At 41.8% G+C, this 22,466-nt stretch overlaps 1 protein-coding gene across 21 annotated transcripts in view; it reads left to right on the top strand.

Moving 5' to 3' along the window:
• Window positions 1-46: 46 nt before the first annotated feature.
• Window positions 47-22,466, top strand: part of VTI1A (vesicle transport through interaction with t-SNAREs 1A) — a 356,187-nt gene continuing 333,767 nt past the window's right edge. For 9 of the 21 annotated variants that reach the window (XM_037904208.2, XM_043551805.1, XM_043551803.1 and 6 more), the window contains exons 1-3: window positions 109-312; window positions 10,149-10,207; window positions 20,173-20,283. In XM_037904208.2, the coding sequence (XP_037760136.1) occupies window positions 219-312; window positions 10,149-10,207; window positions 20,173-20,283 (264 nt within the window). In that variant the 5' untranslated portion in view covers window positions 109-218. Of the gene's footprint in view, window positions 313-10,148; window positions 10,208-20,172; window positions 20,284-22,466 lie in introns of all 21 variants that reach the window. The other 12 variants (XM_037904214.2, XM_043551808.1, XM_043551807.1 and 9 more) reach the window with 8 other exon arrangements.

The following is a 22,466-nucleotide window of genomic DNA, read 5'->3' as shown; positions in this document are numbered from 1 at the left end:
GCGGGCAAGCGGGAGGGGGATGGGCAGCTCTCAGCGCTCCAGGGGAAGGCGGTATCGGGGCGGGGTCAGGGTCAGGGTCGGAACCATGGTCGGGGGTTGCCGATGCCGGGAGGGACGCTTTTGGCTAAGGCACAACGCGGAAGCCCCTTGGCCCAGAGCAGCTGAGGCCGGCTTCTCCTTACCGCTGCCGTCTCCGGGCCCGGACGTCTGGCGCTACCATGTCCTCCGACTTCGAGGGCTACGAGCAGGACTTCGCGGTGCTGACAGCGGAGATCACGGGCAGGATCGGGAAGGTGCCCAAGCTGCTGGGCGGTGAGTGAGGGGGCTGGGTGCGCGGGGGGCAGGGAGTCGGGGAGGGGGGGGCTGGGCGGGGAGTAGGGGAAGACGGGGGGGGGGGTGTGAGGGCGGGGTGCCGGGGGTGGGCTGGCGTGTGCGTGAGGGGGGTAGGAGGGGAGGGACCCAGCTTCTTTCCAGCCCCTATGGCAGGTGCCGGGCACGTATCCCGGACACCTCGTTATCTGAGAGGGTCTGGGGCTCCTGCCCGGGTGAGGCACCGGCCGCCTTCCAGCGCGCGGAGGGACGAGGGGTTCGTATCAGGACCTGCCCCAATATTGCATGGGAGCGTCCTCCTTTCTTTGTCAGACCGTAGCTAGTAAGGGACTGCTAAACATGAAACGTCTTCTCCTTTGGTGGGCGGAGGTCTGAGCAGCAGCAGATGCACTGGAGCGCTGTCTGCAGGCTCAGGAAGGGGACAGTAGCTCAGTTTGCACTCTGGTCACAAGTGGAAAGGTATTTTGGTAACCATGGATGCACAGATTTTTAAAAGCTAGCAGAAGGGTCCATGGCAAGCATATCATTTGATCTTCTCCATAATGGGCCATAACTTTCTGGCTGATATAGAGTATGTTGTTTAAAAAGGCATTGCTCTGTGGTTGTACGGTATCTAGCACAATAAGGTCCTAGTCTGTGATTGGATGCTATGTAGATACTACCACAGTACAAGAAATTGCTTTGATATTTTGTAATTGCATAACATCATTGGAGACTGGCTGGATAAATACATTAATCTTCCTAGCATAATGTCAGTTGTTCAACTAAAAAGAATACGAAAAGGTGAGGAGAGATACATGTGAGGTGGTGTGCTTCAGCAGGCTTTTGGGAAAGACTGCAAATGGCCCTCTCCCCCACTCTGAAAGCAAGAGGATGGGGGTGGGGGGTGCAGTAGTGCTGCTTCTGCATAATACAAATTTCCTTTATATGGCAGAGCTCCTGAATCCTGCTGACCTCCTTGTTTCCTTCTGCTGCACGAGATGGACCTGCTAGAAGCTTCCCTTTGAATTGATTTGAATAGGAGAACTTCTGGTTAATTTTTTCTCAGCATTCAAGAATTTAGCAGATGTTGGGATACTATTGTTTCATTTAGAAGGATGACTCAACGAACAGTCCTTATTGTCACAATACACAAGTGTCCCAGCTGGGAACTTAACAAAGGCTGTGTGGTATTATGGAACCAACAAGCCATAGGAACAAAAGACTTCGTGAGGAAGAAATATCTTCTGTGAAGGCAAATTGCGTTAAAAAAGCCCCGGAAAATTTGGATCAGGGAAGTGACTTCTAAATAGGTTTTCTGTGAAGCCCCAGCAGGTCTTAAGGAAATTAAGCTGATGGCTTCACATGTTTTATTAATGTTCCTTAGTGTCTGAGAACTCTGTCCCTCCTAGGATGTGAATCAAAAACATACTAATAGCAGTTTGGCTGCTTGAGCCAAAGGAGAATATCCCTGACTGATGATGCTTTTCTAGAGCTCTAGCATCTAGGTGCTAAAACCATTACATGCTTTCAACACTGTCTGTTGTCTGAGTTCTAATACTTTTGCCTGGCATGCTATATATTTGTAGGCAAACAGTCTCTCAACCTCTTCTTCAGTTTTCTTTGGGTGTGCTTTTTTCTTTTGTATTAAATGAAAGAGGAAATCCTGCTTGCCTTCTTTACTTGGGAGTTGTAAGGATTAGTTATTTCAGGACTTGAAAAATCTATTTACCTATTTGCTAGTTATGGGGGAAGGGAAGGGGAGGGCCTAAATTGTCATTTTTGGTAGGACTCAAACTTTTATTTAAAATCTTTTTTTTTTTTTTTTTTTAAGAATTGTAGTACTTAAGCTTGTCCAGGCCACCTGGCCAGTGGCTTGGCATGAGCAACTCTAAGTGAAGACTACTTCCCACATGTAAACTGGTTTTGCATTATTTTCCTGAGCCTACAGACAGACAGCCCTCTTTCTTATAGATGTGATGCCTTTGCAGGGCTATGATGGTGTTAGGTACATCATAAGAATTTGAGAGAACAGAATAAGATGGGAGTAAAATGTGATTTAAAACATGTCTTACTAAGCAGATACAATCCTGAATACATTCAGGGAGCAGATTTCTTCTTTGGTCACTTCTCAGGGTAAAACTTCATTTTAAAATGACTTTGTCATTTATGTATTCTTTCTATTTGAACAACTGACCTTATTACCAGGAAGATTAATGTATTTTTCCAGCCATTCACCAATGACATTATAAAATTACAAAAATCAAAGCAACTTCTGGTTCAAATTAAGATTTTCTTGGTGAAATATTACTGTTCACAATCTAAAATTCGTGATAGAGGATTAACATTATTAGAAAACCTATTGTAAAATCTTTAAGCATTTAGGGCTTTTATTAGTAAAGAGTAATTAAGAAGTTAAAGAGCAAGCTGACTGGTGAAAGCCAATTGTTAACAAAAGTTAAATGGAGACCATTATATTGGTTGAGAAATGTCCCTAATCTAGTATATTTAATTTCTTTTGACATCACTTGCATTTTCCATGTAAATGTCTTGTATGCATTGTGAAATCCTTATAATGGTGCTGATTGTGTGTGCACAGAAATGAGACACAGTTGATTTTTATCTGCATGTGGTTGGCAGTGGAGGCAATAGACATCTTGCCAGCATCATTTTCAAACTGAGTTTAAAAAAAAAATATATTTTTTTTTCAAACTGCTGTCAGGCAGCACGAAGAAAGCACTGCTGAGGATGATGATTCTGACCATCATTAATGCAAACAGGGTGCTCCAGATGTATTGGAATTCATGCAGGCTTTGGAGGAGATGTCACCACAGGAACCACCATGATGTCGTGCGGATGCTGATGGAGGAGCAAGAGGGTGAAACCTGGCCAATACTTCTACATGATCTTTTCCTGAATTGGCTTTACTCAGTAGAGCACCACTTCTGGGCTCAGACAGCCTGTACTGACTGGTGAGACAGGACACTCTTGCAGACTTGGGTTGACCAGCAGTGGCTGCAGAACTGTAGGATGCAGAGGCCACTTTTCTGGAAACCTGCACAGACCTTATCCTCAGCTTGCAATGCTGGATCACCAATGACTTCCTCGGTGTGGAATGGCATGTGGCCATCACTGTCTGGAAGCCTCAACACCCCGATTGCTGGTGGTCAGAAGCTGACCGATTTGGTGTTGGTAAATCTACTGCTGGTGTGGTAGTCATGGAAGTGTATGCTGTTATTAAGAGGATGCTACTATCCTGGATAATAAACCTTGGAGATTATTTTTATTATTGATGGCTTTGAACACTTGTGGTTTCCATATTGCATAAGGGCCATTGATGGGAGCCACATGCCTGACCCCACCACCAGGCATTGGAATTAATCAACAGAAAGAGAAAGTTATCCATGATTATACAAGGCCTTCTTGGTCATTATGGCAGGCTTGTTAACCATAATGTAGGATAGTTTGGAAAGTGCCGCGGGGCCAGGATCTTTAGAAACTTCCCTGTTTTTTGTAATGAAATGAATTTTTTCTTCCAAAGCCACTATGGGCGTTAATGGTATTGTAATTCTGTCTGTTATGCTGGGAGACCCACCTCACCCTTCGCTTCCATGGTTTGCTAATCCTTTTACTGGACACTTGAATAGAGAAAGGAGCTGCTTAACTATACCCTGAGTAGCTGCAGAATGACTGGAGTATGCATTTGGAAGACCAAAAGGAAGGTGGAAGCGACTCATGACAAGGCTGGATGCTTGAGAGAAAGATCTGCCTTTTGCACAATGCACAACAGCTGTGAGAGCAAGGGAGAGCCTCTCCAAAGGGTAGGAAGTGGAGAGACTTCAGAACATTATGAACAGCTGGAATGGAAGGGAAACACTATCTATATGGGTTGCACTCGGAAGTCAGCACTATCTTGTAACGTGTGCACCAAACTAGACTGCTATCTTTACCTAAACTTCTCATTTTAATACTGCCTGATCAGTGCAAAGTGCTGTGTGAAATAAATAGGATTTTGCAGCTTCAGTGCATGTACTACAGTGAGTTTAATAATGTTATGTCCTGCAACTAGTGAGTGCTTGAGATGCCTTTTGTAACACTTGCAACCACAATACCTTATAGAATCTATGCAATATGAAATGACTAAAAGAACCTCTCTAATCTCAAATGCCCAGCCTACCTCGGTTAACTTCACGTGTATTAAAATCTAACATAGCTCAAGGTCATGATCAAATTATGGTCTTAAGTGCGTTTTTGACTGGTATATTCCTTGCTATGTTTTTGGCTACAATAAAACTGCACTGGTGTAATGTGTTTTGTGTTTTGTTTTTTTTTCTTTGCTTGGTCACCATCTTGCTCAGCTCTAGAAGGACAGGCAGAGGTGGTTGAAGACTATGGATTGGAAACATCAAGGTGCATGGGGAAGGGAAGTGATAGTGCCCTTTTCTGGAAGCACCAGATTAAATATATTTGTGTGGCAGACTGGGTGAGGGGAGGAGGTTACTTTTAATTCTCCAGCCTGGCACTGTTTTGGGCATGTTGTGGGGGCTAGAGAAAAGCAGAGTGAGCAGAGGACGGAAGGTGTTGCCCAGAGGTGGAATGTGACTGCCCTTTGTTGTAAAATCCACCAGAACCAGTAATGTGCAACCAGTCCCTGGAAGAAAAAGCTGGTTTAGAGGGGCTATAGGAACCCAGAGGACAGATAATTGTGGTATAGCCCACTAAGGGTTTTTTTGGATGCCGTTCCCTACCCAGCATTGTCACTGTTTTTGTCTGGGTCTCATGAGGTATCTTATGCCCCAGTTATTTTACTATCTGAGCACCTCACAATCTCTTCAATGTATTTATCCTCACAACACCCCTGTGAAGTAGGAAAGTGATTTTTACAGATGGGGAACTGAGGCACAAAGTGACTTCGGGAACATTGACACAGCAAAAAAAGACCTGTGGCAGTGAGTCTCAGAGCCTGGCTCAGCTGTCCTGGGCTGGGGCTGTAGGGCTAAAAATAGCAGTGTAGATGTTCAGGCTCGAACTGGAGCCTGGGATTCAATACCCTTCCCTTTATTGAGTTTCAGAGCTCAGGCTCTAGCTGGAGTCCAAACATCTACATAGCTCTTTTTAGCTCCACAGTCTGAGCCCGAGGACACTGACCTGGGCTCTGAGACTTGCTGCCCAGATCTTTTTTTACAGTGTAGAGGATACCCTGAGTGACTTGCCCAAAGTCACGCAGGAAGTCTGTAGTGGAGCAGAAATTGAATCCAGGTCTTCTCAGTTGCAGGCGGACAGCCTTCCTCCTATGTCTCTGACTGGGTCGTCACTGGCTTCTCCAGCTGGTTTTCAAGCATACTGAAGAGATCTTGGCTGTCTGGTTCATTTGCTCCTGGTCAGGGTCTGTGGTTGGCTGTATGGCTTTTGAAAAGTTTCTGCCTCATCACAGATCATGGCCAAACTGTCCAAAATTTACTGGGATTCTGTGATGGCATCTCAGGCAAAAATCACGTCCAGCTCCTCAGAGTATGCACATGTGCTAGGACTGTTACTGGAGGTCTGGTGTTTGTCTTTGGTGACTTTGCAATTCTTTTGCAGCTTTTTGGCTTTCCCTGATGGTGTGGTCTGGGAACACCCCTTCTCCAGTATTTGCTCTAATGGTAGATCTTTGCTTTCTGGCAGCAACTGGAAAGATGAGACTGAATTTGCTTCTCTACCCCGAGGGCAAGTAATCCCTCTCCTGATGGGATCATGAGGAAGTGGTGTCTGTGACCCTGACATGAGTGAATTGTAAACAAAGCGGGGGGGGGAGGTGTCTCCAGTCAGGATGAACCTGGAGCAGTGGAAGGCGCACAGGTAACCAGATAGAGTAACAATCCAGATGTGAAGTAATGCACAGTGAATGAATAGTAGGAGGGCTACTTGAAGTAATATAGTTCACTCAAACTGGGGATGCTTCCCCATGACCCTTGCAGTGGTATAACTCATTCTGAAATAGTTGTCACTTCCAAATTGGATTAATTATACGTAATGGGATAAAAATCAAGATGAAGTGAGAAAACATCAGTTGTGAACACAAGGCAAATCACGCTGAAAAAACTAAAGCTATATGGTAAAAACTGTTTTATTAACAAAAAGCCTCAGACATCGCTGTAAAGAGGAAATGTTGTAGTTACTCTAGTGTTGTGCTTTTTTATCGGCTATGTTAATTAGACAGGACAATACCATTTTCTACAATTTTGAAAATAGAAGTGTTTTAGAATGAGCACGGGGAGCGGGGGAATCCTTGGAGTTTTGCCATTGGTTTAGCTGGATCTGGGTTGTCACTGCTTGCTTGATTTTTGCCTAATGTTTGAGACTAGTTGAAAGTTAGAAAGGTCTTTTGCAGTGGGTGTTGTTTTTGAAGACTGGCTGGGCTATAGTGCTTTTCTGGGGATCTGGCAAGTTCACTTCTGTGAAGGAGACCCTGATGGCTTCTGTAGTTGACTGCATAGTTCTTAACTGTCTTTCACCCTTTTAAAATTTACTAATTTAACATTTTATTGTTCAGTTGGTATGCGGGCTTTGTGTGCATGTCTGTGTCGTGTTGTTGTTGTCATGGCTGACCCACACAGAGATAATGGATTTATTAGTAATACTAGTAAGAGGATCATCTCCCTTAGCTCTGGTGTTAAAAGCCTCTTGCCTTTTGTTGAAGTGAGAGGACCCTGGTTTTAGTCCCAGTCCATGGGGACAGAATGCACCCCTGTATTCACACCCTATACACAATTGTAATAAACTTTGTACAAGGCATGTCACATGAGGCATCATTTGAAAACTTGTAACACGCTAATCAGTAAGGCTACATTTTAGTCATGGGTATTTTTAGTAAGTCATGGACAGGTCATGGGCAGTAAACAAAAATTCAAAGCCCGTGTCCAAAGACCTGTCCATGACTTGTACTATATACCCCTGACTAAATCTCGGTGGGAGGGGCGGCCTGGGGGGGGGCACTGCGGGTGTTTGGGGGGGGTGGATCATAGGGGCCTCTGTGGGTGCTCGGGGTGGGGGGCGGCGGCGACCCAGGCAGTGGTGTGCGGCCCAGAACGCCTGCTGGTGCTGGGGGTGGGGGGCGTGGACAGCAGGGATGTCAGTCTCCCTGCCTGGCTCTGCGCTTCCCTGGAAGTGGCGATATCCCCCTGCCTCAGCTCCTAGGTGAAGGCCCTGGCTTTGCAGCTCCAGTTGGCCAGGAATCATGGCCAACTGGAGCTGAGGGGGCTGGTGCCTGCAGGCGGAGGCAGTGTGCTGAGCCCCCTGGCTGCGCCCCCACCTAGGAGCCGTGGGATGTTGCCGCTTCCGGGGAGCCCCCCTCCCCCACGAGATAAGTGCCTCTCTGAGCCCTCACTCCCTCCTGCGCCCCATCCCTGAGAACCTTCCCGTACCCAAACTCCTGTTGTTGTTGGGGAAGGGGGGGACACGGTGGCCCAAGACTGCCCCAACAGCGGCCGGTGTGGCTGACCCAGGGGCTTAGTCAGCCCCTGAGCCAGCCACACCGGCCACTGCGGAAGTCACGAAGGTCCCGGAAAGTCACAGAATCCATGACAAACTCAGTCTTACTAATCAGTAAAATGCATGTAGCACCATCATGTATAAAGTTATGAACTGTGATGTTGTATATAAGAAAGCTGACAATTTATATCACTGTTACATAATTTCCATAAATCTTATACAAAATGTATCGTGTAAGGTGTCAATGGAAAAGTTGTTTTGCTAAGCATGATTATACTGTTTATAGGCAAGTATCATCTTTGTATCTGACGTTTATGAATATTGGCTATGTGCTTGTATCTTAAACCTGTGTTTGTATTCCTGGATGACACCCTCTAGATAAATTTACATCATGTCTAGACAGCTATGTATTGATGGCCAATCAAGGACACTCAGCTCTCACAATGGGCCATAGAAGAAACTCATCCCGCCCAGATAGCTCTGCCTGAGGATGTTTCAGACAGCAAGGGGCCAATGGCCACATACTGTGAATCAGCAAACGGTAATATGCTCATGTGACCCTGGACGCCATCTTGGGCCAGTAACTTTCTGCACACACGGTCTATGGGCTTCATTTGGGACAGTCCATTTCCATGCACATGGCAGAGGATATAAAAAGACACCTGAGACATCTCCATGTTGCCTCTTTTTCCTGCGCTAATTGTCTGGTCTGTGGATTTACAACTAAAAGGAGCATCCTGAACTATAGACTGAAGACCTTCCTGTCTTTTGGAAGTTACCAGAAAGACTTTATAAGCCAGCAGTCTATTCCATCACTGCTTCAAACCTGATATAAGGACTTCGCAATCATTTGTATGTATATGATCTATTAACCATTTATAACTCCCTTCTTTTCTTTTATTAATAAATATTTAGTTGGCTTTCGAAGGGTTGGCTGACAGCATCATATTTGGGTAAGATCTGTGATTCATATTGACCTGATGGTATGTGTGTGATCCTCTGGGATTAGTAAGAAACTCACATATAATGAATTAGGTTTTCAATATTAGACCTCTTTATCTGGATGGGAGCCAAAGGCTGGAATGCCTAAGGGGGACTGTGTTTGGCTTCTAGTTAACCGGTGTGTTACTGCAGAAGGTCTTTTGTTACTGGCTTGGTGAATCTAATTATAGAATAAACCACCAGTTTTGGCAATTGTCTGCCCTGTTTCTTGCAGTCTCCCCTGAGTATGGCATTTACACTGTGGCCCATCCCAGGCACCTGGTCACATGAACATCAACTGAAATCATGACTGAAGCACATTTCTCAGATGCGTCTGGGGAGTGGTTAAACCTGTTCCTCAAAGACAAAGGACTGGCGCCCTAGCCAGGTGTCAACAAAACTGATGGGCCGTTACTTACCAAGTGGCCATTCTTCGGCAAGAAAGGGGGAAAGGGGCAAAGAGATCTGCATCTTATCAAAGAAACAGCATGGAGTCTCCTTCCTCCAGCAGACTGCCTGTCTCCTGGTTCTCAGCTGGAAATGCTTTTCAGAGAGGGATTAAAAACTGTAAAAAGGAAGGGCAAACACCTCAAGGCATTCCTCTCTCTCCTTGTCCATCTCCCTCATTGCACCTGAGGAGACAAAAGGAGCCGTTGAACTCTACGGGAGTTTGGTCATTTAGTGCTGGAAACGTGATGAAAAACTTTGCTTGAATTTAATATACTGTAATTTGTTAAGTTAGGCACTAAAAAGCGTTTTATCTTTATTTTCTTGTAATCATTTCTGAATTTTATGCCTCATTGCTTGTACTCCAAATCTGTCTCTTTGTAGTTAATAAACTTGTTTTATTGTTTCATCTAATCCAGTATGTTTAAAGTGAAGTGTCTGGGTTACTCCATTTAGGGTGGTAAATTGCGTGTATATTACCTTAAAGGAATAATGGACTTCATATATTTGGACTGCTGGACAGTATATGACATACATTTCTGGGGGGGGGAATCTGAGATTGGGCGTGTGTTGTGGTCACCCAGCAGGTGAGAGCCAGAAGGTAACCCAAGTGTGGTTGGCAGGCTGCAGCTACACACAGACACTCAGGGTGTGACTTGCATGCTGGAAGGCTGTTTGTGAGCGGTCCTGGTGGGAGCTACTACCAGCAACGTATTATAAGGCACTCAAGGTTTCAGGGCAGGAGTGACATAGCCCCTCACTAATCTGGATTGCACCACAGTATGTCACAATTTTATACACTAATTTTACACCAGAAAGGATCCTTTGTGTCAGATACTAAACACTAGCACAGATAAGGTTTTTCTAAAATTGTATACATAACTTTTTTTTGCTGGGAGGAGCAAAATTTTATTTCTCTCTTCATAATTCTATTTTAGATGAGAAGAAGCAGATGGTTGCAAATGTGGAGAAACAGCTAGAAGAAGCAAGAGAGCTGGTACGTCACAAAATTTTGAACGTTATATGAAAATTCCTGTGGAACAAATAAATGAAAGTACCATTAATGTAATATTCAGCATATACAATATTCAGAAATAATGTCCTATCCATAGTAATGTGAGACTTTCATTAGAATATGAAACACAAGCAGGAAATGTATCAAACATTACAATCTTCTGTTAAGTAACATATTCTCTGTACCTTTGTAGTAGACTTTTAGTAGGGTTACCATATGTCCGTATTTTCCCGGACATGTCCCCCTTTTTGGTTCTTTAATTGCCGTCTGGGAGGAATTTTTAAATATCTAGAAACATCCGGGATTTTGCCATTATTATTTTTCCCCAAAGAAGAGTTGATCAAGAAAGAGAGTGAATGTTGATCACTCGAGAGAGTGCCCACTTTTTCCCCCCGAGCTCCCAACGCTTGCACCACGAAACAGCTGTTTTGCGCGGCTGGGTGGGAGGGGGAGGAGGGGAAACGTGGCATGCTCAGGGGAGGAGGCAGGGCCGGGGCGGGGATTTGGGGAAGGGGTCCAATGGGGCAGGGAGGGGGCAGAGTTGGGGCGGGGACTTTGGGGAAGGGGTTGGAATGGGGGCGAGGAAGGGGTGGAGTTGGGGCGGAGTGCAAGCAAATCCTTCCCCACCCCCGGTGGAGTGTCCTCTCGTTTGAATGTTCAGATATGGTAACCCTACTTTTAGGGGCTTTGAGGTATGTTTTTAGAAATCTGTGTGTGGTAATGTTTTGTATTTCTGTAATGCCTTAACATTGGAAGATCTTAAAGTGCTCTAGAAACCCTAATTAATATGACCTGCCTAATATGCTTGTGAAGTAGATATTGGGTAAATTGAGGCACAGAGCTGTTAAGTGAGATGCCTGATATCTTACTGGGATTTGGTGGTAGTACTGGATATTGATCCTAGAAGACATTGTCTAGATATTGGATATACTGAGATACCACATTCCAATAAACAGCTGTGGGGTTTTATAGTATTCCCACTATCAACAGTCATATTTCTTATGATAAAAAATAGTGCAGAAATTGTTTGTGCACATGTGATTCCTACTGACCTCACTGGATGGCCTGTACTTGCTTCTGGTGGCTGAAATGGGCCCTTATTCTCATGAATTCTCAAGCCAGGCAAAGTCAGGGAAGCTCCTAATTGTCTGAACTGTTTTTCCTCCTTCCTCCTCTTCCCAGTATAGCTAATAAGGCTCCCTGTTGAATCCTAGTAATTACTCAGGAAGGAGCTTCTTCATAATAAATGGGAATAAATTTTGTTTTTTGCAAGTCCAGCAAACAAGCTTTCGGTTTCTCTTTGCCTAAATGTCTGGGGTGTAGTTTAAGTTGTGGCTGAGGGGACAATGAGATGTGGTATTCAATTGCACCTGCGATTGGTTTTTTCCACGTGGTGAATAGCAGTTCGCTTGTGGGGGATTTGGGCTCCCTGTTACAACTGGATTATGAGTTTGATCTACTAGTTTCAAAAATATAGCCTGAGCATTAGGCTATGGAGCTGAATTTAGTGATTCCATTCCTAACCTTTCTAAGTAATTATGTCAGTGATCCTGTTACCGCTTGTTATGAGCACTAGTGATGAGTTCTGTTTAAATTGTACACACTCCAGTGCTGGGACTGTGTCATATTCTTGTCATACATTTTATGATACTGTAGAAATTCTTTTTTACTCCTGAGCATGGGGATACAAGAGGGTGATATGGCCAAAGCAAATTCATGGTGTTTGCTTACACAGCTGGAGCCCTTGTTTCACAGTCAGATCCCTCCTTTGGATAGAACCGTAGGCAGGAACTTGGGAGATTTGGGGTCAATACCTGACTCAGCCACAGACTTTCTGTGTAACCTTGGGAAAGTTACCTAATAGTTCTGTCTCGGTATCCTTATTCTGAAAGAGTGATACTATTATTTCCCTACCTCGCAGGTGTGTTCCAAAGATAAATTAAATGATTGCTAGGTGCTCTGATATTATGATGGTTGGAGCAATGTAAGTATATAACAGACCTTCTCTTTTCTCTCTCCCTCACAGTATTAGTACAAGGCAATTACATTGTAAGTGTTTTGGTGACAAATCATTCAAATTTGGTTTTCTGTGCAAAGTAATTTTCTACCATCGCTTGTTGAAATGAGCAGAAATGGACTTAATGACTTATTTTTCTCAGTGTGTCATAATACATACAAATTTGGATGATATTTTCCCTGAAGATTAAAAAGAAAATCCTCTTTTAACATTTTCATCCTAATGATGATCTTAATTTAATGTACTTCATTTTTCTTTCACGCTTTTGTTTTTAGATCTCCTCGCTAATGCTACTAGACAGGTGCTTAATGCAATTATTGGCTTTAAGCAATTCCCTAACATGTCTGTGATTAATGCCACGGCTTGGATTCAATAATCAATGTGAACAAAAACTGCTAATAACAGAACTGATTTAAAAAGTTTCCTTTTAAACTAAGGGCTACCATAGAAAAACAAAACAAACCATTGCCCTAAATTGCTACCACTTGTAGTCTTGGTACATAGATTTGCTCAGTTGTACTGTCTGATCAAAGCACTATCGTTGGAAAAATGTTTCTTGTTTTAATTCACTTTATTTTGCTTCCTTCTTGGTAACAGAATTTGACAGTGCTTTTATTTATGCCATTTATGATGCCTAACGGTTAATTGTGGTAACCAATATTTTCTGCCTTTTAGCTGGGTCAAAGCGCAATGCCAACTGATTGAATAGAGTTGGCTTTGGATAAGTAATTTCTTTCAGCCTCCTAGACTCCCTTAACAAGAGTGAGATCTAAAATAAATGATCTCTCAAGTAAAAGGTTATACTCTTAACTTTCTATCTGTAGGAATGCTATTTTGATGGTATTTATGCTTTCAAAAAAACACAGTAGTCCAGGTCTGATGCCATGCTTCAGGAAAGATGTGGGCACCGTAGAGTCCAGAGGAGAGCAATAGAAATATGTTAGGTTTTCTAGAATTTCATTATGAGGAAAGGTTAAAAATATTGGGCACGTTTAGTCTTGAGAAAAGAAGACTGAAGGGGGACCTGGTACATCTTTAAATATGTTAAGGGCTGTTTTAAAGAGCATTGTTATCAGTTCTTCTGTGTCTACTGAAAGTAGGACAAGAAGTAATGAACTTAATCTGGAGCAAGGGAGATTAGGTTAGATCAGTGGTTTTCAACCTTTTTCACTTGTGGACCCATAAAAATTTTTGAATGGAGGTGTGGACCCTTTTGGGAAATTTTAGACGTAGTCTGCAGAGCTCCATGGGACTGTGGACTACAGACTGAAAACCACAGGGTTAGATATTAGGAAAAACTTCATAAAGATAGTTTAAGCTCTGGAATAGGCTTCCCAGGGAGGTTGTGGGATCGCCATTACTGGAGGTTTTTAAGCACAGATTGGACAAAGACCTGTCAGGGATGGTCTAATTTTACTTGATCCTGCCTCTGAGCAGAGGATTAGATTTGATGACTTATCTGGTCCCTTCCAGCCCTGCATTTTTATGATTCTAGGATACCTGAGAATTAAGAGGTTGTCTTTCTGAAGCACAAGAGATAGCATGTAGGTTAGCCCTCCAGTTATATATGCATCTACTTTCTGTGATGATAACCTGGCTGTATAGTACACAAATTTCACGTTTAATAAAGTTGCATTTCAGAATCTGCTAAAGTAATTTTCTCATATTGTTAGAAAATAGTATTTGTGTGGCTTAGTTTTGTTTGCTCCAAACGCTTATTGTTTACCTCAGGTCTTTAGAATCCAAACAGTATTACAGTTCACATAAAATGCTGAAAAAAAGCAAGTCTGAACAATTTGTTTGCGTAATTCTGTGCAACTAAGAGAGAAACTGCCACTAATGGAGCTGTAGGCCTCTGTGAAGTCTCTCTCGCTGATAGCTTTGAGAAATCATTGTTCGCAGATAAGAAATTAACCTTTTATGCAGAAGGTATTATTCTCTCTGAGAATAAATTGGTTAACATTGGATAAGAATTTCTGTTGCTCAGTAAATGTCATAAAGGAATGACCTGCTGATCGTGACATTATGAAATGAAAAGGATAACCTCGGACCTAAATATAAATGTATATATTTATGACAACAACATCATGGTCAAAAAAATCTGGATATTTGACATTACTAGCACAGAGGACACTAGTGGATTTTCTTTTTTAAATGGCTATTTGAGGGACCTGCAATCATTACGTACTTTTTGCCTGGAAAAAATTGGAAGGACATTAATATGATATTCGGTAATCTGTTATTCCAATAAATAGTCTAAAAGCAGTTGTTGAACTGTTCGGTAAGGAATCCCAAATCCTCTTTGTGACTCTACTCCAGCACTAACCAACATGTGGAAGGCTTTTTGTAAGAACAGCAAGTAACTGAGAAGCCTTGGTTTTATCTATGCATCTTTGTCACTTACCACTATGGTACCTACCTGGTGTTAGGAGTAAGGCTCACTCATTTTGGATAGACTCTGGATTAACTTCCAATGTCAAGCATATTTTTGATCTGTGGGTGAAGCTAAATGATCTAACGAGGAAAGCTCATGATGTAACGAAGAAGGGAGACATGTAAAAAGAAGCTCCTTTTGAACCTGCTGTGGGAGTATTTATTTGTATTTGTTTTTTTATTATGTTCAAATGCCAGATTCCACTTGTATGGGCTAATTCTGCTAGTTATTATATCACCAGGTTGGCTTTATGAAGTATTAATACTACCATATCTGTACTTGCATAGGGTGCTGTCTGTCGCTGCGTTTTCATCAGGAATAAGTAGGCACTTTCCATGGCACATGCTACCAAGTAGTTTAATTTGCTTTAATAGCGCCGGTATTTATCAAGTGTGTGTACTTAGCAGCAGAAAGCTGCAAAACATTCATGATTCTTTGAATATTGGGGTGCTTCTCTCCTTAAGCTGCGTTGACTAGAGGAGAACAGGTCTGCTGTTACCTGCCGGAGAAGGCAGCTGGTACACAGTACAAGGACAGACACCAAATAGAGCATATTATTGGATACCTATCATGTGCAAGTATGTGGTTGTCATGAATTACTGCATTAGAAATCTGTTTTTTAAAAAGGTAGGAAAATTGGGTAAAATGTGTAACTCTTGCTCCCGGTTGAGATAAAGCATTTTGTTACCAGTTGTATTTTTAATCTGTTTCAGGGATTCTCAACCCATTTATTGTTATGGGCTGCATAAGCAGCTCTCTGTGTGTTATGTGGGCTGCATCCACACAATATATATGCTACCTGTATGGCTGTGACGATGTCACATGGGCTGCAGCTGTGAGGTGATTGGGTCTCAAGCGGCCCCCGGGCTGAGAACCACGGATTTATTTGCTCACTGCATCCATCCTGTGGCATCCAATTCTTTCCCCAGTAAATCTGATATTTTGTTTGGAGTGGTGGGGCGGGGGGGGAGACCTCCTCTATGCACAGTAAATTCTGAGAGAATCAGTCTGCATAGAGCTTTGGGAGAGGAGGCAGTGTATACTGGCCCTATAGCACACTTCAGTAATTTGTCCATTCTTTGTTCTTTTGCAGTTGACTATCAAGATATTCTAAAAACTAATAACTAAAGGACACATCACTTTTGATAGGCTAAGATTTGTACCAGAAATGGGCAGGAGTGTTGTGCTGTGTGGTCTTCTAAGCTTGCTGTGGTCTATTCCTAAGCTTTGTTCTTAGCCAATGAGGGTATGGGTAGGTTAAGTTGAAACATATGTGAATCAAGAGATGTAGCTATATTTTCCTATTGTCTAAATTTATAATCTGTTCCTGATTATGAAATAAGAGTAGACAGTAATACTTCTGTTGTGGGAATGATTCTGAACAGCTGTCCCCACCATTGCACTGTAAGAACTGAAAGACTATATCTCCCAGGATTACATGTTACCTACTTTTCCTTTAGCTTCCATTGCATTATGATTGAACAAGTAATAGTAGGGCAAAGATACTTTTTAAGTTTAGCTTCAGTTTTCTTTTTTCATGCTTTTCAAGAAAAAATGTTGAAATCTATCTTCACTCACGTTGATTGTATTTGAAAGACCAATATAATATTTGTAAGCATGCATGCTGAAATCTATGATTAAGCATGAAATGTGATTATATTTAATAGCTGCAGAATGAAATCTGTTTTCTCTGTTATAGTGTATATATACTGCATGCCTCGAACGATATTCATGAAAAGTTACCAGCCGGGGGGGGCGCGCGGGGGCGGAATCTGCTTGTCTGCTCTCATGATAACAGCAAGGAAGAAACATCATTCTTTTTCACCGAAGCATGTAAACTTATGCAATACTTATATATAGTTTGGGACAGCAAAACCATGTTATTTGCATAAAGAAGGACCAATGCAGATTAATCCAAAATTTTGAGCGGGATATACTGTTCCCCCTCTAAAACTGCTGCAAGCTCATTTAATGTGAAAACTAAAGAAAGTGAGAGCCAATAAGCAACTCAGACAGACTCCCATAATGATGGAGATAGCTCAACTTTTCACCCTAACTGATCATATCTTTAACCCTGACCATTGTTTGGCTATGGAGGGTTCTCAAAAGAGAGAGTAACTTAAAAACTATGCAAATCCTCACAAATTTATCCCAGAGACTCTCTCTCTTAATGGAATCAAAATCTGATTTCAGATCAACAAAGGCTGTATAAAACTTCCCTTCTTGGAGGAACAAAGTTTATAAATTGGGTCAGAGAGGGCAAAATAACTGTTGGTAGAGCAGTCCTTCCTGAAATCGGCTTGTTCCTCAACAAATAAATTACAGCTCCTTCCAGTCCTCTAATCTCCACAGAAGATACTTGGTATGGATATTAAAAACCATGTCTAAAAGATTAATAGGTCAATAATTTCTAGGGTCATTTGTCACCTTTGGTGGGGAAGTACAATCCCTATTTATTTTTATTAGTAAATAATTTTGCTAATGCAGGGGCCCATCAAACAGTATAGTCCTTACAGACTTCTGCTGGGATAAAATCCTCCCCTTTATTATATTGGTTTTATCAAAATTCTGACTTCCATGGTGGGGACTGTCGGCCATTCTGGATAAGGATAGCAAGTGAGGTCCATCAAGGTAGACCAAACCAAAGGGTTAATAGATGGATTATTATTATACAAGGCAGAAAAATGTTTCACCCCAGACATGCTTTGGAAAGAACGCCCATTTTTCCGTTAGTCTTGTAGTAAACCATTGCTGACATCATCCAAAATAGAGGAGATTTTGGTTTGTTTATGGCAGTGAATTCACATTTCTTCCAAAGGACCTTTCGATGATCCAATTTTTTCTTATTCAGCATTTTTTATAGTCGTTTCTAATAATAATTTATAATAATAATTTTATAGTCGTTTCTAATAATCTTAATAGGATAAGAGGAACTATTATTTCTCACAGCCCTTGCAATCTGAAACTGTTTTTTGTAAACTGAAGCAATCCGAGTCATGACAGATTCTCTTATCTTCTAAAGGATAAAAGATCTTTTTTTTTTTTTTAAATGGTCGAGTCATCCTGTAATTTAACAATCTCAATTTGTGTTTGTGCTCGAGAATTAAGATCCGAAAAGCTGATTCTTCAAAACTTGACACATCACTGGGTATGAGCTTCTCTCCGACTTGAGGCTTTACTACTACTACTATCTAGTGCTTCTCATTAGATCTCAAATTGCTTCTCAATCTTTAATATATTTATCCACAGCATCTCTGCAAAGTTGGCAAATGTTAGAAACCCTATTTTTACGGATAGTGTCTGTGTATTAATTGCCTAAGTGACTTGCCAATGGTGATATAAGAAGTCTTTTTTAAAGTCTTTTGGTGGAGTAGGGAACTGAACTTGGTCTCCTAGGTCCTAGGCTTGTGCCCTAATCACTGTACCAAATAACAGATTCCACTTAATATTCCTTGAGTTACACTTTCAAAATCAGGAGTAAAACAATCTGTCAAAATCCCTTTGGGAAAATGTGGCTGAAGGGCAGAAATTCACCGCCAGGTGTTAATGATCACTGTCTGTAAAAGCCACTATAAAACTAGAGAAACGAGACCACCTTAAAATAGAAACTGCAATATAGTCAAACACATTGCCCCATCTAGAAGATGAGTGTAAAATGACCCTCCAGATCATTGCCATCTCTACCATTCAAAGTCTCCAGGCAAAATCAACTTAAAATTACAGAAAATTTATAACCTGGAGTATTTCTTACCTTGTCCTTAGCATCTCTGGGGGAAGTGAAGATCACACCCTGTTAAATGAGGTAGGGGAAAAACTAAAAATATTCCTTATCCCCAGAACTTGGTTGGTCATAAAAAATTCCCAAAAGAACAAAGATTGCTGATGAAAACTTTTCCATAAGCAAGTCAATGAGAGATTCAAGCCCTACTCAGAAAGGCACTATAGAAAGGGTAGCTCGAAGGGGCAAATGTATATGTAGGGCTAATGGAGTACATTTATTTGGGAAAATAATACTAGAGGCTTGAAAATAGGGATTGCCTGGTGTTATTTACTAGTTATAACATTTAACTTAGAGATGAGCAGGGCAAGACCATTTGCAGGTTTACCCCTCTTTGCGTGCTTAACACCCTCTTCAGAATTCAAATACAGATTCAAAGCCCGGTGAATCGGACTCATACTTAGAAACCAAGTTTCTTGGAGGAACACTAAATCAAACTGAGATAAACAGTTACTGAAATCCAAATCCTGGAAGTTACTTTTAAGGCGAGCCGTATTTCATACACAGCTTTGATAAATGTTTTGGTGGAATCCCTGTCAGGCCCATCTACTCAATCCCCTTCCCTTTCTAGGGTCTCATTTGAAAATTTATTATAAAAAACTGCACTATTGGTTTTGTGATTGGGCCTAAATGTCCCAGGATAGTGATCTTCAACTCTCCTGGATGGTACGTAGGACTTGAGTAAAAAGATCTGAGGTTGAGCAGAGAAACAGGTTACAGTCCAACAGAATTTGCTTGGTGGCCTGGTTGCTCTTTTTTGTTTGCTTGTTTGTTAAAAGGAACAAAGATTCTTTCCAGTTGCATTTCATAGGCGTTTTCCCTTTGATCTTTTAAATCTGAATATCTCTATAGTTGAGGCGAGGTTTCACATGACAGATTTTCTTAACTGTCCACTGAAACTGGTAGTATGCAAGCCATTTAAATTACAACCACTAACTTTCAGTTTTGGAAAGTTGGGCATAAGACAAAGAATAATATAGAAGTAAAACTTGGTTTATATATTTGTTTCTTTCTCACCAGAAAACTATTTAGTGAAACTATGCTGACCAATTTCCCATTCAGTAGCATATGTGTTCTGAATAGATCAGGCTTGAATGGCTTTTAAATGACTATGTTGTAAACCCACTGATTAAATCAGGTGCCTTTCCTGTGCCATGATACTGAAATCTCACCGGAAAGAGTTTTTTTCTGTATAAATGCTTATCTGTCTCTTACCAAATTCTGCAAATAGTAGGTTGGGACTTTACTGAAATGAAAGACATTTTTCTTCCCATGCCATACTGCCTGGCTGAGATCAGTGGAAAATGAGTAAATATTGTCCAGCATGCCTACCGCTATTATGGAAAGGTACAATTTTTTCTGTGTGTTTTTTTTTTTTAAGTGAACTGAAAGCAGTATTTTAAAAAGCAGATAATGGATTCTTCACTGTAGCAAAATACCATTCCTAAACAGGCAGTAGCATACTAAGGAGGCTACATAGTCCAATGAGTAGAGCAAATAATTAGTAGCTACACCATTGCTGGGTTCTAATTACTTCTGATTCACTCTGACTTTGTGCCGTTTCCTTGAGCATCAGCAAGAGGGAGGAACAAGTAATCAGAAGACCATGCTGAAAGCTAGAGGCTGTCACTGAAATTTCATATATAAATGTGAACAAAACAAGGATGTAGATGGACATAAAATAAACTCAAGTCTCTCTCCTGTTTTTCAATTACTAGCTTGAACAGATGGAACTTGAAGTTCGAGAAATCCCCGCCCAAAGCCGAGGAATGTATAGCAGCAGAATGAGGAGCTACAAACAAGAAATAGGAAAACTTGAAGCTGATTTTGTGAGTATATTTACGTATGATAAAGGATGGCATTTAAGAAGAAAAGCATCTTAGTGTAACTGTGTTCAGAGTGAAGTAATCACTTTCTTCCATTTCCCCAACTTTCTTCAATCAACTCCACATGGGCAGACTTTAGGGGAGAGAACAGTCTTAACTCATGCAAGGGTGGAAAGAGCTTTCCTCTCCCTGTCCACAAATGCAATAATATCTGCGCAGAGTTCTTATTTGGGAAAGAACCTCCCTAATTGTTTGCTAGTCTGCAGTCCCAGTTAAACTCTGCAGAACCCTTGCTCCTACCACTGTGTATCCCCTGTCCCCCACCCAGTCTCTCTCTCTGTCCACACTCATCTAGCCCCGCTTCTTGGCAAGGACTCAATAGCAGACCATTGTAGTTATACTGTGAGAAGTCACTTAATTTTATAGGGTATTATAAACTTATGAGACTAGTACGAAGTACCATGTTACCAGTTATAAACTACACTTTTTAAATGAAATGAATCCCAACTTCACTTCATTACTCAATATCCATGATTTCTTTTCCTTTGTGTTTGGATGCTCATTGACTATTTTGCAAATCAGTTAGCCTCAGTGGATCTTTCAGGTACCAAATGCAAACTAGCATGGTTCTCCTGTCCGGGTGCTTGTGTTATAGCCTGCAAGCCACCAGTCCTGTTTCTTTTGACTTAGAAATAGTGAACGGACTTGTGTACACACAAAATTGCTTCTAAAAGGGCTGGCTGAACACTTCAAAGCCACTTGCTATTTCTTTCTGGGTGTACGTAATACATGTGACTCTATAGGGTAAGCAGCTTAATGCTCCATTGCATCCCAAGGGTTGAGCACCAGGCTGACAGACAGTGCTATCTGTAGTTGAGGAGTGAACTTTACTATGTATGTTGAGAATCCTCTTGTTCCCATGGAAACTCCTTGCCCCTTTCTCACTGCCTGCCATGCTCTAAACAGCTAAGAGAAGGGAGACTGGCCATGTCACCTTCACAGGGAGAAGAAAGGGAGAAACTGGAATTGAGTACGAGGTGAGGGCCCACTGAGAACAGACTGGGATCTTTATAATGATGAAACATGGTTGCTTGGGGGAAGACAAGGAATGAGAGTGGGGGCCTATGACTAAGCAATAGAAAATAAGTGATGGAAGAGCCTGGGATGGGGATGAGGGAATGCAAACAGCGCAGAGAGAGAGAGAGAAGAAAAGAGGGAATAGATCGAAGTGATGGAAAAAAACAAGCAGGAAATTTACCAGAAAAATGGAGGAAAAGAGTAAAGGGTGGAAAAGAGAATGAAAAAAGCAATAGTTATGATTAGAAGTATGTTAAGAGAGCTGAATGGTTCAGTTCACTGACAAGCCACTATAGCTAAGGTGGCACAAGCATTTGCATTCTAATACTTGTTTTCAGACACTGATAACTTTCACAGGTTTTCACTTACTGGGCTGAGATTCTTTCAGGCTTGCTCTTTACCCAAAGGTGAAGTTTCAGGAAAGTTTATGTAACCAAGGTTTGGCTGTGCGTTCGAGGAGACAAGGGAGGAAAATACGGCATAAATTCTCTTGGCTTTTTGAGCTGCTCTAATAGTATAGTGACTGGGGGGGAAACAGCTGAAAATTTTCATTGAAATGGAAATGCCTTTTGAATACTCTGGTGAAAATCATCTTGACTGAGTTGTGATCTGTTGGTTGTAAGCAAAGAGTTTACAGCCTAATAGGAGCGCTAGATGACATCTGGAAAATGTAGTTGTAAGTACATGCCTTCTGAAGCAAATTCACTTTACTGCAGCTGAGGGTAAGTTTCTAATTGGGAACACTGTTGGCAGTTTATGAACAGGATTGTCTTACAGACTCACTTCTCAAGGTTCACTGCTCTTCCAAAAGAAGCATGCACATGCAAGCTGGCAGATTTAGACATCGTTCTTTATAAGGGAAACTCAACCTGGATCCCATTTACGTTGGCTACTCCTACTCTTCCTTACTGTGTGAGGGAAAGTGAAGCTGTAAGCGGGCATTTATCAATCAGCAGAATACTGGGGCTAGAGCCTAGTACTTCATTTTGGGACTAAACGCAGGGGCTGAGAAGATTTTGTCTGATTTTTAAACTGAGAGGACTTTAAACCAAAGCACGAGTCTGTCTTAATCAGTTCTCTTCCATGTTTTGTAATGTAATGATTATAGC

This window comes from Chelonia mydas, chromosome 7, assembly GCF_015237465.2.
Source record: "Chelonia mydas isolate rCheMyd1 chromosome 7, rCheMyd1.pri.v2, whole genome shotgun sequence".
In the NCBI taxonomy this organism is placed as follows: Eukaryota; Metazoa; Chordata; order Testudines; family Cheloniidae; genus Chelonia; species Chelonia mydas.
Note: the sequence above shows the minus strand (reverse complement) of the source record. Positions and strands in the feature narration are given on the sequence as shown.